Source organism: Metopolophium dirhodum, chromosome 8 (assembly GCF_019925205.1).
Source record: "Metopolophium dirhodum isolate CAU chromosome 8, ASM1992520v1, whole genome shotgun sequence".
In the NCBI taxonomy this organism is placed as follows: Eukaryota; Metazoa; Arthropoda; class Insecta; order Hemiptera; family Aphididae; genus Metopolophium; species Metopolophium dirhodum.
This window is the reverse complement of record NC_083567.1, coordinates 16,226,857-16,243,708: the sequence shown is the minus strand read 5'-3', so window position 1 is coordinate 16,243,708 and position 16,852 is coordinate 16,226,857. Positions and strand designations below refer to the sequence as shown.

At 29.4% G+C, this 16,852-nt stretch overlaps 1 protein-coding gene across 4 annotated transcripts in view; it reads right to left on the bottom strand.

Annotated features, from left to right (window-relative positions):
• Positions 1-16,852, bottom strand: part of LOC132951234 (tetratricopeptide repeat protein 12-like) — a 38,810-nt gene that overhangs the window by 10,329 nt on the left and 11,629 nt on the right. The window contains exons 2-7 of one of the 4 annotated variants that reach the window (XM_061023017.1): positions 12,992-13,108; positions 12,677-12,862; positions 12,462-12,595; positions 10,693-10,871; positions 3,188-3,305; positions 1,506-1,703 (exon numbers count right to left, since the gene is read on the bottom strand). In XM_061023017.1, the coding sequence (XP_060879000.1) occupies positions 1,506-1,703; positions 3,188-3,254 (265 nt within the window). In that variant the 5' untranslated portion in view covers positions 3,255-3,305; positions 10,693-10,871; positions 12,462-12,595; positions 12,677-12,862; positions 12,992-13,108. Of the gene's footprint in view, positions 1-1,505; positions 1,704-3,187; positions 3,306-3,389; positions 3,655-10,692; positions 10,872-12,461; positions 12,596-12,676; positions 12,863-12,991; positions 13,109-16,852 lie in introns of those variants that run through there. The other 3 variants (XM_061023018.1, XM_061023019.1, XM_061023016.1) reach the window with 3 other exon arrangements.

The following is a 16,852-nucleotide window of genomic DNA, read 5'->3' as shown; positions in this document are numbered from 1 at the left end:
TAAGGCCGTTGTATTTTGGTTGTGTCATCTTGACTTCTTAAATACCTAATCAGATTATTTTGGTTCTCGTGTACCACTAACGTATGGGACTGAACATATTTTTCTTTAATGAGTGTATTTATAATAAATTATGTGTTGTTAGGACTATTAGGGGATTTTAAATATGATTTTCTCTGCTGTTAAAGATATCGATACAGTGGCTAGCCGTGGTAGTTAATTAGGCATAAGGTCCTTCGCATAATTTAAAATTAGGTAGTTAAAATATGATAGTTTTCAGTGTGACCAAATGTTGACATCAGAGACACTGTATTAGGTATTAATTTGTCTTTGATATTGATTCAAATTTAATTTTTGTACTTCAGATTGAGTCCACACATAGAAAATATCGATATTACATATTTGCATATTATTTGATTCATGTATGGTAAAATGTTTATTTGTGTGTAAAAAAAATTGAAGATGTAATATAATCAGTTAAAGAAGTTATTCTTTCCGCCATTATAAAACATCAAAAATACATAGATACCTACCTAGTCCCAATTTTTTGTGAATTTACTCAAAAACGGGTACACTTGACACCTACTATACCTACAGAAAATAGTGACTCCCTCGGTTTATTAAATTATTAACTACATATTTTACTATTTTAAACGGATTCGCAGTTTACTGAATGTTATTTTTTATATAAATTCCTTTGAAGCTCTACCATTGGATTAATTACAATTGAATATTGACTTTCCATTATAAACATAATATCTTACTCTGTAATTATTTACAAAACATGTAGAATGTAGAATGATTGTAAAATGTGAAATTTCAAATATTTATTTTATTTAAATAGCGATGTAGAATGAACGTGAAAAACAAACCATGATAACATAACACATAGCTCGTATAGCATTAACATGCATTGTATATATTTGTCAAGTACCCAAGTATTTACACAAAATGTTCATTTAAAATATACTCATAGGTATATATTCTAAGTTGTTTACTGTAAATTAATATTATCTTACGGACAGATATTTAAACATCGAATGTAAAAATAAATTTAACACCTATTTACAAGATGATATCGAACGGTATGTAATGTGAAATAATTCGAAGTGCTGTCGCTGGACGGCTGTCCCTTCACCTCAAGCCACACACCTTATTTTAGTATTTTATTTTACTTATTTATTTTTCTGTTTTTTCCGTCTCTATCTTCCACTTCTAGTTATTTTTAAAAATACCGTACGAGTTTGTGTCGGTCGTCGCATAGGAGTTGCAAGGTGTAAGAGGGAGGGGAGAGACTTTAGTCCTCAAAAATAATCATTCTAACAAAAAAAAATGTCCTCATTAATTATAGAAACTGATGATATTAACGGTATAATAATATTATCGACTACTATTATAATATTATACTATATACGCAAACCTTGAGTACAATAAAATTATAATATTTTTACGTCTTTCAAATAATATTATTATATTGTAGTAGGGTAAGTAAAAATTAATTTTTATACCAGCATCTGAGGGTATTTCATCTTTGGGTTTGCCTAGGTCTTCGAAAGCCTTACGGTTTATCGTCGTACCGTTTTGCACAGTTTTCAGTGAACTTTCGTCCCAAGTTTTTTCACCGTCGCCAAGCAGCTCTTCTGCCCTGAGCATGCCTATTCTGGACTTGGCTTCATTCTGCGAACTCAAATCCTTAATAATACCACCTGTGAGACACAATTATTAATATATTATATTATTGACTATTGTACTCACATATTCAATCGGTAACGATTACCGTTTAATCAACTACCTACTGTGTGCGCCAAGGTTGAAGTTTTTGGTGAAAAAAATAAACCTTTGAATATTCTTCTAAAAAGTAATATTGTAATATCAACAATTTTATACGTAGTTATTTATGACTAAAATATCGAATTTATTCTTATCCGTCTTCAACGTATTTTGAAAATTAAAAGTATATAATATTTTCGTTTTTCTTAGATTTTGTAGTAAACATAAAACGAATAAATCTTTAAAAAAAATCTTCTAAGTCTGAACTTGTTGACTGCAGCATATTATTATCTAGCCAAAAATGTATAGAATTTCGTATTGCACTAATAATTAACCTAGGTACTAAAATAAAACAATTCATGGCGTTAAAGTAATTCGTACATTAAAATAATTCAAATACTTATATATTATACTTATTGCCGTGGTTTTAAAGGCCCTCTGACTACTATAGGTATACTATTTGAGTCTTATAGTGGTATAGTAGCCTAATGGCCTGGTCTGTAACTTAAATACATTTGGTATGAATTTCGCTATTCTGTTGAAAGAATTAACTATTAAGTTCAAACAACATATTTTGTTTTATATAGTATTGCAAAATATAGAACATTTACAGATAGGTAACATATTTGATAAAATATTTATGGTATAATAAATTGCTCATAAAAGTTGTAATCTCTATAGAAGTAGGTAGATATATTATCTAAAAAAAGTATTGAAGTTGTTATTTGTCAGTGAATACCTACCTACTTATCTATACATTTGCATACAGCAAATTAATAAAAATTGTACAAATAACAGTTATAGGTTAAAAATTAGGGTAGGCTTGCAGAGCGAGCTTTGGGCAGAGCCCTTATAGTTTTTAATATTCATATATTTAAATAACATTTTATTCTGCAAATGATTTTTTTTTAAATGTAGCTTATTTTGCGTTAATTTCTAGTGCAAAAGTGCAACTATCCTTATGAGTTATGATTAAACAGCTTATGTATGTAGTATATACTTATCAAATGCACAACCCAGCCATAATAGTGCGTTGTGCATCAAATCCACAACTTTTTCCCTTACTTACGCTGATAGAGTAACAGTGATATTATGTATTATGATATTATGATATTATGCTGCAACTGCAACAGTATATCGCGGTCGGATGATACTAGTTTGAAGACGATACGACAAAGTCTGGGTGCTAACGTGAACTTGACACCCCGAACTATGTTTCCTCGTGGTGGTTGTAAAACCATGGAGCAAATTTTTTTTTTAGTGTTGCGAATAGTTGTAATTAATTTGCAAAAATATGATACTAGTTCGGATACGATACGACAAAGTCGGCGGGTGCTAACGTGAAATCGACACCCTGAACTATATGTCTCGTTATTCACGACGGTGTGTATGGCTATTATATATTACGGCGTGCACCTACCTATGAGATTGACTTTGCGCATAGATTCTTCAAACTCTCCGTCGTCGCCCATGTGCAGGTTGGACATCACGAGATCAATACAATGTGTACAGCTTACACGGGTAGTTTCGTGTCTATACTATATAACAAATAATACATATTATACGACTATGCTTTGATGTTCAACGACACTATGTAAATGCGCTCGCTGCAGGCTGCTTACACGTGATTTGCCTATATATGTGACGGTGGATTATGCCAAACGACGAGTGCACGACTATAATATTTGATAATAATTTTATATTGCATGCCACATCGTATACGCGTAATACTGTTGTCATAATAATATTATTATGTGCATAGTTACAGACGATGATCCATCACGCACTGCTGCTGTTGCCATAGCAAAATCAATTATTGATAACGCGCGGTGGGCGGCCAGGAACGCGCCACTGTCGCGCTATAAATCACGTGCTTCGTTTAACAGTGATATTGCAAAGGAAACTCGGGAATTGTGAAAGCAATTAAATGGAGCTTGTGCATTATTTCTGGTGAAAAAATGTTTAAATAAAACATTTGATTCAGAAAAAATGTAAAAAAAAGTTCCAGCAAAATAAAATTTTACCAAGATTATTATTACTTAATATCTTTAATTAACAGGTTATATAAAATTGATTATATCCGTATAAGACAAAAATGTTCGCTTGAATCATAGACCATATTACATTATTATAAATATATAGGTACCTATGATAGCTGTGTAGTGCAGTGTATAGGCCGTATTTATAGGAGTTATCGTTATACCTACTCGTAGAGTAACCCAATAAACATTTTGTAATTTTAAATATTAAATGTGTCATTTAAATACATTAATAGTTAAATATTTAACATTAATGCTTTAATTAACATTTAATTAAAGTATTTAAAAAAACCAACTATTAATATTAAGCAACAATAATTTTCAGTTCTTGTTTATAAAAAAATCAAATTTTTTTATGGATGTGTTGTTATTGTGTAATACAATAATATTATATAAGTTTATTTATTTGAACGATTTAATCGAACATATACTCTATAATATCATAATCACTAATCAAAGAAATTGGCGGAGAAAAAAATGTTTTTTTTCGTTAACCAAACTAAATATAATTTTAATATTAACGAGTACCTATATTAATTATATTAATAACTATAATTTGAACAAAAATTATTCAAAAATTGTATTGATTATATTAATTTTATTATTATCATGGGTACATCATGTACTTATGTATTATATTGTATATGATTGTTTTATTTAATTTTTGCCAGCCGAGACAAATACATAATATTATACTCTTACCAGAATACTGCCGTACCAAATACCAGTTATTGGTACCTTTGCTGACAAATGATAGCAGATCAATAATATTATAGGCAATTATTAAAATCAGTCAACTTTTAAATATTCAATTATTTTTTAAGTGACGAACGCGGAGTGTAGCGATTTTTAACGAAAATCTGTCTCGCCGAGGAAAACCTTACGCGACGAAAACTATTCTCATTTCCTGAAGAAAAAAAACTGTTCGCGGGGATTAAAAAGTAAAACGTGTGACTAATTTTACTTTTCTTTGAACAATGGCCAAACGCCACGGAAACAGTTGACGTCACCGATAGATGGCGAAAAGTGTAGTGTATGTACCTATTTAGACATTTAGGTGCATCGCCTTTTACGTATAGTCGTGAGTGGAACTATTATTTCTAATTAGTCAAACAGGCAACAGCGTAATAATTATTACAAATTACCGATGTCGACATCATATAATATTATATTATGTTTAATTTATTTCAATAAATGCCTATAGTAATAATACAATATTATGTGTGTTACAGATTTCTATAGTAAGTAAACAATAATAATTATTACAATAATAATTACTGTAGGTAGGTGCCAGTCTAAAAATGCATTACTATGTACAGGTAAATGTAATGCAATTCGTGGCGTGATTGTGTATGGTTAACATTGTACTTAACGAATACCACGGGTTTTTTTTTTAAATATTTACCTACATTTCACACGACGGTAAAACACTAAACGTCATTATCGCTTATCGTAGTTTTTATTATAATATATTAGTATGAACCCTCGCAGTAAACACATTTCTTAAATTGAACGTCACTCATTTTAGATTCTGAGTGGAGCTCAGTAACTATTTATTTTATAATTATGTGTGTGTGTTTTTTTAAATTTTTTTTTTATTGCGGTCTGAAATAAATAAGAATTGGTAACACAGGCTATTATAGTTACTTAGTATACTTTTTAAATTATAGTTACATTATAGGTATTTATACAAATATGTTACAACAATTTTTTTTATTTTAATTTTTTTTTTTATCTGTAGATAATACTTTTTACAGTAGGAAAAATATGCTTCGATCTTCAATATTCATATCAAAAAGCTTGAAAATATATTACAAGGTTCCTCATAACATTTCTTTAGAAGAATTTTTAAGAAAAATCACCGCGAATCTAGTATCTTCGTTAATTTATATAAGCTTGAATTGATTTACTTAAGGTTGGTTTCCACTACATACATGTACGTGCATGTATTGGCCGGATACGTTCGCTATGAACGGTCTCACAAACGTTTCCCATCGGTTAAAATGGGTTAGATGGGTTAGGATTGATAACATATATAGATACCTCATAATATTCTTATGTTATCAATATTTTTATCAAAATAGAGTCGTGTACACGTGAAAAGTTGAACTGAATCCAACTTCATGGTATCATGGTTAAACCTGTGGTAAGAACTTATAACATTCAGGTATACCAAAAGCTTACCATATAGGTATACCAACCAATCACAGAAAAGTATTTTTATGCACGTACACGTATGTAGAAGAAATCCACCTTTACACTTCAATAACAGTTACCAGATACCAGATAGTACCTAATGTTACCTATATGAAATAATATTGTGGTGCATAAAATATCCGAAAATATTTCATCAGAACCGTATAACTGGTTTTTTAGCAGAAAAATATTTTGTCCCAAAAAATATAATATGAGTGATATGAAAAATATTTTGCCCTAACCGAATTTTAACTGAAAAAAAATACTTCCTGTTTCGACATTTACATCAAAAACGTATGCGAACATGAAGTATTATTATTTTTTTTATATATTTATATAATATTAAGTGTGTTTACGTGCAGCAGCGCCTCGGTTTACGGTCAGTGTAATAAACGTCAGTATAATTATAATTACTTGAATTAATGAGAACATTACAATTTTTTTAAGTGCGAGTGAGTCATTATACCTACTAACCTGCGCTATGCCTTTTAAGAACATCGAATGAAAGGCACACGGTACATGAATCGCGTCGTTATATTATAGCACTCGTTATAGCACTTGCACAAAACAGGAGTACAATAAAATAATAATAATTGTTGTAAGTCATAGCGACTGCAAGTGATATCAAAAATCACGGATCTACGAATAATTTATAAAAAATACTCTACGGTTTGCCGGAACTGTGCAGAATTATAATATAGTACGATTAACGCAATAAAAGCGAAATATATAACAAAAAGTATAGTTTTATTATAATTTATAATATTATATAAATTAGTTCATAAAAGAATATTAATCTACTTATCTGAAATAGTGAAATAGGTACTCGGTCCGATATGATTCGTCAGACTAAACTCGGCAGATTGGCTAAACATCTAATAATAGTAATAATAATAATATTTGTTTATTGCTATCAGTAAGTGTGAACAATCATATTATAATTATTATATTATACTATACAAATTATAAGTACAAAAGTAAAATTTCCTCAAAATCCAAAGACTGTGCTCGAGGAGAGAGCAACTAAAAATATCTAAAATGTATACTGATATAGTGATATAAGTATTCAAGTCCCGTATGGTCCGGCACGGCATCTCCCTTAATAGGTACATATGTAAGCTTATGAAAATAACTAACTCTATTTATGTAAAGTGAACACAATAAGTTTAAATCACCAAGTTTAAAGTAAATAATTTTAACTTAATTTAGTTTAAAAAAATCTAATCTACTATTTTAAGAAACTAAAATACGTTATGTATTTTATGCCCAAATGATAATATTTTATCAAGAAACATAACGAAAATTATAGTAGGTCTTAGGTACCTATTAATTTATTTTACTATTGTTATAGTATTAGATTAATTTTATTTAAAACAGTGTATGATACTGCAATAGTATTAATGTATAAAACCATTAAAACCAAAAATTTCAAAATAATTTTTTATTTAAACTTGGTAGATTATTTTTATGCAACCGAAAAAATTAAGTTATTTCAATAACTTTTGACTGTTGAGTCAAATACATCATCTAAGTTCTTAAGTTATTTAGATAGTTAGCTAACTAGTAAAGTTAAAAAAAATATTATATAACTTTTTAACTCTACGGCTCTACTCTAATATACATCTACTATGATCTAAGCGTATATTTTGGTTTAAATTCTCAAACATTGATTTTATGAACGTAAAATATCTACATGTGATTATAATTATCAACTTATTATTCTTCTTTATTATAAGGAACAGTCAGGCCTGAGGGAGGGGAGGCTACTTCTCTCCTACCGACTTGTATATATATTTATTATGTATTTATGGAATGTGTACGAGTATAATATAATATAGACGTGCAAGTGGACGGAATCGCCGGGAAAATACCCATAAGCTACAAGTCGTAGCGGTTACCAAACTTTTCGTTTTAACCAAGGGCTTTAAGGAAGAATGTTTTTGATGGGTTAAGAATTTTAAATTATTCCTTTATTTCTTTATTTAACAGAACTAAATTGATATTTCCATATTGGCAATGATGGATAATGTTAACTTAGTGTTCGTGCAAAACGATAAATACGATAATGTTATTTCTATATTATTAATCGACGTACCTAACAACGATGACGTAGGTACGTTAAATTATAATCGTAGAAAAATATGATTATTAAATTGGCTGGTTAATACACAATCTCGGGCCGTAGTTGGGCACCCCTTAGCTATATAATAATAATAATAATAATAATGTGTGTATCCCGGTCTCTCTGTAAAATATTATTTGCTGGCATTGCTGCAGAACAGGGCAAACAGGACAAACATCTCGTGAATTAAGATGTACCTTAATTATTCATGCTCTTATGGCGTGTAGTGGTAAATTCAGTCGGAAAACGGTTTGCAGTTCGGTGTTGAACGGGGTGAGTCAAAATGCATAGATTGAAAAAAAAGAGCAAAAACCCGCAATAAGTTTTATACGGTGTCTTCTACAATACATTTTATACCAGTGGCGGATTTAATGGACGATTAGTCTGGAAATGCCAACTAAATTATTTAGTTAATCTTTTTTAAATTTTCACCACGAATAAATAAATACATTTTACATTGCAGACGGCAATATTATTTACCATTGTTAGGTAATAACTTGATAACAATTTCCATATTGTAATTCTACGTTAGGTATATACATTTTGTACGAGGCCTCTCTTTTGGATGTGCTGACTTTAATTTAACCCTTAAATCCACCACGTCGATATAGGAATATACTATAATATTATATTATGACCTGATATTTTCAAACGTTTTCTCAATAGATTTCGATTAAAAATCAAATCAAATATTATTCAATTAGGATTATACTATAAATCATTACACTAAAGCGTTATTATCTGCTATTGACAGCTAGTAATTTATTATAATAGCCCCTCGTATTTCAAATCTTCTTAATTAAGTAATTCAGCAGCCGAGTTTAAGAGGTTATGCGATGCCCTTGCAAGTTGCATTGGACTGATTTTGTATATATATAAATAAAAATAATATTTTAATATTTAGTTTGAGTAGCAAAACACGACTTCAGAGTTCAGACTGAATATTTATTATATAGTTACCTATACTCATATACATAAACTATCAAATATTAAACGTCTAATATTATACAGAGTGTGACTGTTTACGTCGTTGACCGTTGTATACGTGGTTTTTTAATTATTATAAATCGATAATATAACAATTCTATAAAAAATTAAAAGAAGATTTTTTCATATTTAACAGTCACTTTTTCATGACAATATAAAATATTTAAAGACGGATCATATGTAACAGCAAAATTTCATTACTTATTAACTACACTCATTTTATTTAAAATAATTAGTAATTGAATATATTTGAATTCTCTTTATTCTTAATCTTAGTAGTTAATAATTTTTTTAAAATAAATAATAGATTATATTTAGTCATATACCCGATAACGTATGTATTATGTATATTACACCATACCATAATAATATGTAGTATACCTATTAAACTGATACATAACAAGTCGATTTTGAATCGAATATCTTATAGTATAATTCAATATATATTTAGTTTAGTCATACAATTTTAAGAGTAAATACTAATTTAAGCTTGTAAACACTATCTGCTATTGCATAAAATTAAAATCGAGTGAAATATCATACTTTAGTTTTGCTTTTCCAAGTTTACATAGATAATGCGAAATATAAATACATTACCATATACAAATAAAATGCTCTACCCTAATACAATCGAACCAAATGACTTCGGAGTTGTAAATTAATTTGATAAACGTTTCATTATTGCACGTATAAGGTCTCAAACCACCAGACTTTTTCACACATATAGTATGCTAGTGCTCAAGTCGCAAATTCAATGGAACTCCTGAGGACATCGTAAATGCAACCCCTAACGCCAATCGAATGGATACGGAACCTAGATATTAACATATGAATAATATAATGTACTATCAGTTTTTATATATACTTTAATATCTTATATTCACTGTTAGAACCCATACGATATTCACATATATCACCCACATTATAGTGTCTATATTATAGTCAGCTATTACTATCGATATTAGGTATTAATATGTTTTTTATTACTATATTTTAGTTTATATAGTCTATTGTCATTATTTTATAAGCCTTACGAATAAATAAAACAAACGTGTCGGCCGCAAATACAACTCCTGCAGGCCGCTGCTAACGCCCGTGCCGCCGGAATGCAAGAATCAGTCTGTACTGCGTGACCGGGTGCACTGGTACTTCACTACCATCGCCAGGGGTTAAATTAAAGTGGGGGTTATATAGGGGGACTCAGCCCCCCTACCTCTGATGGTGGTTATAAAGCGTCCCCTTTAACAAATAAGCCTTTTCCTTTTTTAGTTTTGTAGGATCGAAGTCCTCCGTTCACATTGATGTTAATAATGATTAATGTTAGCCCCCTCCCTGAATTTTTAATGGATTTCCGCCTATAGGTTTTATAATAACACCGAATATAACGATTTCATAATATATTCATTATTATATATTTCCAATAGTCGAGCACGATTGATATATATTTTCACTGATGACTTGTACAACTATAAGTTGTAACATTTGATAAATCTTAAAATATTACTTCTTATCGCGAAATAAAACGTCATCGCTCGCTCGAATACATTGATTTTTAAAATATGAACGTGTTTGGGCGGTTACCTTTGTTTACACTCGTTGTCTCGTCACATAATATTATTTAAGGTGGTGGGTCATAACCATATCCTAATAACCCGTTACCAGAGTTTTATCGGTCGTGGCCCGTACTTCATAATTTTCTTCAAACGATTTTCAAATTCATCAGTGGATAAAAATGACTTCGATCGGCGCACACCGTGAACCTATAAGACGTTTGAATTATAATTATAATTAAAAGTAATTGCATTCACGATGACGTAAAATGTTTTAAAACAATTAATGGCGAACAATATCAATCGGAGGACACTGTCTTAAAAACTACATGTAAACAGGGCTGGTGGGAATGAGCAGAGTATCGTAAGGAGTCGTAGGCCAATTGAAAGTCGAAAGTCGACGAATCTATTCTTGACTACATTGTTTCATACCTACCTATTTAGGTAATTAAACATTTTTTTAAACATTTCATCAATTTTTTCGAGAGAATTAGGGTCAAAGTCATTACATAATATTTACTAAAACATTTAAGATTGAGTTGTTCAAAAAAATTTGATGGTAGGGCATCTATGACTGAAACATTACGCAAATGAACATAATAATATACGGCATCTATTGATATAACTATTATAAAATACTAAATAGATTAAAAATGGTTTCGTTTGTATTTGTATTTATTGAAAATTGAAATTTAATCATTAGATAATACGCAGTCAAAGGTCACTGAACTATTTTAGTAGACAGTCTTTTTTTTTATCAACACAGGTATTAAAGACAGTAAAATATGATAAAATAAAACTTATGATGTACAGTTTGTGCCTCTGTCTGCTAAGTTCTATAACTACATCAGAAGTTGAAACTTCCTAGACTTTTCCTCGATTACATTTTAAATTAAACCGGCATACGAACGTCAAACGAACGTTTATTTTTTGGTGAATTCGGTATTTGCCATCGGAAATGTTGTAAAATATCACCGATTTTACGTATTCGAAAAAATCTTCACTCCCTACTTCTAAAACAAAATATTAATACTAATGAAAACGTGTAGGTACCTACACCACTATTGCCGGCTTTTTTACGCGATTGTGATTTTAAATAAATTAAGAATTCGCCGTCAATAATATTAAACGAAATAATATCAATGTGAAAAAAACCGTAACGGAACAATGTGTTTTATTGTGGAGACTACAGAAGACTATAATAGATTGAGGTTATTGTTTTAGTACTGACGATTGTCTACAGTGAGTACTATTGCGTATAATATACACATACCTAACCATAAGTACAACTTTGGGTGCGAACAATGCTGCAATCTGTTGGTTGCGACTGCGATTAGTATAATATTTTTTCTACTTTGGTATTTAAAGATTACGACGGCTTATGTAAAGGATTTTTCATTTTTCAAAGCGAACCCAAATATGGTGCCGAGTCTCAGGCACGTCCGTATTTGCACGAAAATTAGACTTATTTGAGACATCATAATATTACGACAGTATAGTTTTTGAAAATCCATCGTAGTCTTTGCAATAGATGGACACTTAAAATGTTTACCCGAGAGTACGATTATAACGGTAAAGTAGTGTGGTAAAATATATGCTACCTATCATATTATTATTCTATAACATCGGTGGGTCAAAGACCTGCAGGAGTAGAAGCAGCGGTAATGGCGGGGTGGGTACCTTATATATTATTACTTATTACATTCGAAAATACAAAAAAATTCACTCAAACGTAGATAATGGAAGTTTATGATTATAAATTATTAAAAAACGTTACGGAAAAATAAAAATAAAACATACCACGATTGTCGACCCTCTCTCTTCCGCCTAGTGGGTGCAGGGGTTGTTTAGATGGATGAAGTGATGGTTGATAAATTAAATTTCGGACGTCAAATGTTTATGTCACCGAAAATGATTACATCCGACCGGAATTCCTGCAGGTCACATAAAATAATAATAATATAATTATATATTATATTTATTTTTGGCAAAAAAAAAAACAGTTTCACACGCACGTTGCAATATTGTTGCAAATGCACGGTTTACGTGCAAACTGACACAGTTTCAGTGCATCTACCGAACGATGGCCATCAGCGTATCGCATAAAACCCAAAATAATTGTTGTTGGTCGAAAAATATGTCAAATGCAATATAATATGACGTGTTAATCATCGTGTCCACGCCGACGCATGAAACGAACACTAAAAATGTACAAATATATACAATTATAATATGTACTTGCCCATATAATATAATATAATATAATATAATACGTTTGATTGTACATCTGTACGGATGTATAATAATAAACATACCTATAATAATATTACCTTATCTAAATTAGATAACCGTGAAGGCTGTGTACGCATACAATATCATCGACGGAGCAGTTTGCGGTGTGGGCACTTGAATTTGTAGCGTACAATAATTGTATCGTATACCTACGACTTTTCGACAGCCACATAAATAATATTAAATATAATATATATATACGATCAATCGTCGATAGTAATAACTAGGGCACGGATATTGTAGTAGTAAAAAACTAGTAAAATGAATTGCAATATTGCACTAAAAAATACAAGAAAATTGCACTAAAAAATAACAACGTTTCGTATGTATTAACTCATTGTTATTAATTTATTATGATCATTTTTATATTTTACTTACAGTTCACGGTAGGTGTACCTATTTTAAATAAGTACTTTTTCTTAAATATGTAATATTATAATATTTTACATATTGAATTGGATTATATATAAGTGTTTGTTTTAAATTTTCATATTCAAATGTTCTTCAACTTGGAACCAATAAATAAAAATCCAAAGTAAAACTACGTGAAATAAATTGAAAAGTAGTAAAATTTTTTATAAATGCGAATGAGTTCAACAAACTAAAGTCGAAAAAATTCCAAAAAAATTGTAAAAAATTTTAGATTTTAATTCGTATTTATATGAAATGTATACTACATTTTCTCACCAATAAATAAGAACAGTAGAAGAAAAGTTTTAAATTCAACAACATCCGTGCCCTATGCCCCTATATAGTAATAACCCAACAGTTATATAAAGAGATAATTAGTCGTTATATAGTATTATGATTATATTGTCCGATCAGTTCGGGTTTTTTGTACAGTGCACACGCTGCAGTATAGTATTACCAATGATTATAAATACTATAAATATAATATAATCAATGATTATGGGTGATGAGTACTAGATTAGATATAATTTATAATATTTACAGTGGCGCGGTAAAGAATAATATTTCAGAAGCGATTACCTTTGAGATTTTCAAACTTTTAGGGGTTGCAAGTGTAATTTTTATCGGAGTATTTATAAAAAAAATTAAGCGCATTCAATAAAATAGTTAATGAACAGTTTGAAACGCACAGTTCATTACATTCTGTAAATTCTAGATTATTAAGTACAGGTATATAGGTAAAATGGTAAAATGTTAATTGTAATGTGGAATGAAAAATGGATGGTAAATTTTTACATCTAAGCTCACGAATGACTGGTGTGTAGCTGATGGGTTTGCCTCTTAATAATTTTGAGTTCGTCACTCGGCTGTATATTAATTATATCTATGAAGAAACCTCAAAAGGGTTATGCATATATAAATACATTAGAATGTTCTTAGAATTATATTATACTTGATGGAAGGATTATTCTTACAGCCGAAAGCGGCGAAATTTATGTTAAATAACTCGATATTAATTTGTTTAGGATTTGAACAGTTTTGTCTTTTGATCTTATAATAGGAAGCTTAATTTATTTCAAAATTATTCGGTCGAAATGTGTCACTTTACTCTCGCCATGAAAATCACATATACTAATATTATCGTACAACAGGAACTGTAAATATAAGTAATAATAAAACTAAAATATTTTACGACAAAGTTATAGATGTGTTTTAAAGTTCTCAATTGTACAGATCAACCGATTATTTGCAAATTTATATTATTATGAATAATAGTGCTGACCGGGAAAACAATAAGAAAAATTATTTTCACTCTAAATACAAAATTATTCTATGCAGCTATATAATATAAGACATCTATTAAAACTCAAGCATAGTAATAATAATAAATCTACCGATTACGACACTCAAGCAGAACAAAAAAAAAAAAGAACAATTCATTATTTCAATTCTATATCGTCGTCACGCTAAATTTAATGCTTTTTCTCATAAGTAGGTATTATATTATTTATTTATTTTAATTTTCTTTCAAAAATATACTGGGCCTCACTGAGAAAAACAGAAAAACTTGTGTGGAGACCCACCATTAATACTCTTATAATGTTTCACGTATAACGTCATGATGTATTTCGCTAAATTATTAATTCTTGCCATTAAATTATACATAGGTAGGTATACTGTATGACTATAAAATAACACTGAAGTATGTTTCAATTTAATTTCAAAAAAAAAAGAAATTATACTAAAGAGCAAATAATATTTAAAGTAAAAATATGAATTATTATGTATTTGTATATTATATTATTATACAATTTCTCTAAACTCAATTATTTTCTGTTTAAACCAATTTCGTTCATTTTTTTTATTCATAAAATGTAGTTTTTTTTTTTTAAATAGGTTTTATTTACTGTAGTCGAATGTAAAATAAATTATGTTTTTATCGCACATTTAGTTTGTTTATCTTTATTCATTTAATATGTAACCCAAAGCACAATAATTAAACGGGTGCAATACCAGCTATATGTATAACCGATGCATAAACTTTCGAGCTCGTGATCGGGATGTAAAAATTTAACAAAAATCTAGTTGCAGAAGAATCGTTTTCTTTTAACCCTTCAATATCTGTATTACTAGATATAGGTAACTATAGGTATTCAAACAAGTAACAACGGACCATTACAAAGACTATTTAAAATTGTAATGATTTTTAAACGTAACAATAAGAGCTAATAGTGCTATAGAATTTTCTTTGTGTCTAATTATTCGACAACAACCATAAATACGTATTTGGTTTTATAATTATATGATATTAATTCGAACTTAATTCAACAACAATATATAAGTGAATACGGAGCAAGCGCATAATATTAACTGTTATAATATGTATGAGGTATACAAAATGATTAATTAATGAAAAATACAGTAAAGCGATATATAGTATTAGCGAATAATTTGAACGAAATTTATGTTTTGTGTTTTTAATGCTGTATTCTACGTTTATAGAAACAGTGGTTTTGTATCCTAAATAATATATTAAGGGGATTCCATATTGTGATTTTCTGTTTTTGTCTAACACACGCGTGACATAGGATTTTTGACGGATTCTTTGCCAAACATATTAATTGATCTAATGAAGTGATGAGAATTCTAAAAACAGATTTGAATTCGTCGTCAAGTCTACTTGAAATCGACTTTCCCACAATTTTTGATTTTAGCTTTTCCAAAAATTGAAATACAAAAATGTTTAAATACTCTTTTTTAATATGACGTTTTCTGGAATTTGGGGGATAATATCAAAAATATGAGAAAGTCAATTTCAAGTAGACTTGACGACGACTGTTTTCGGAATTCTTATCGCTTCAATAGATCAATTGGAATGTTTGGCAAAAAACACGTCTAAAATACTATGTCGCGCGTGTGTTAGACAAAAACAGAAAATCACGGTATCGAATCCCCTGAAGTGGACTTTGCTTTCACGTAAAAACTATAATTTTAAAATACAATATAATATAAATATCAGTTCAGTTACAATAGTCACAACTATAAGTCAATAATCAATGCTGTTGTGACTTCTAATAAAAATAATAGTTACAACCATATTGTTATTACTTATAAGTATTATTTTAACTTGGTCCATTATTAATCTATATTTATATATAATATGTATATATTAATGGGAGTGTATTATTTTTTCCGTGTTGAATTGTTTATATATAATAAAATAAGTTAATTAAAAAAAATACCACGGAAAACAAAAATTGAAAAAACAACAGGAACGCAGACAACCTGAATGTAAGTGTAAATATTGTTCATCCGAATTCTTCTCATCCCAAACGACCTAAACCCAAACTATTTATTCGAAATGTATTCTCATAGAATAACAATGACGAAAGACAAAAAAAAAACAATCGCTATTGGAATAGTAGTGGCAAGTGAGAATTATTAATATAGGGCACAATATAAATTAACATACGAAAATAATCAAACTT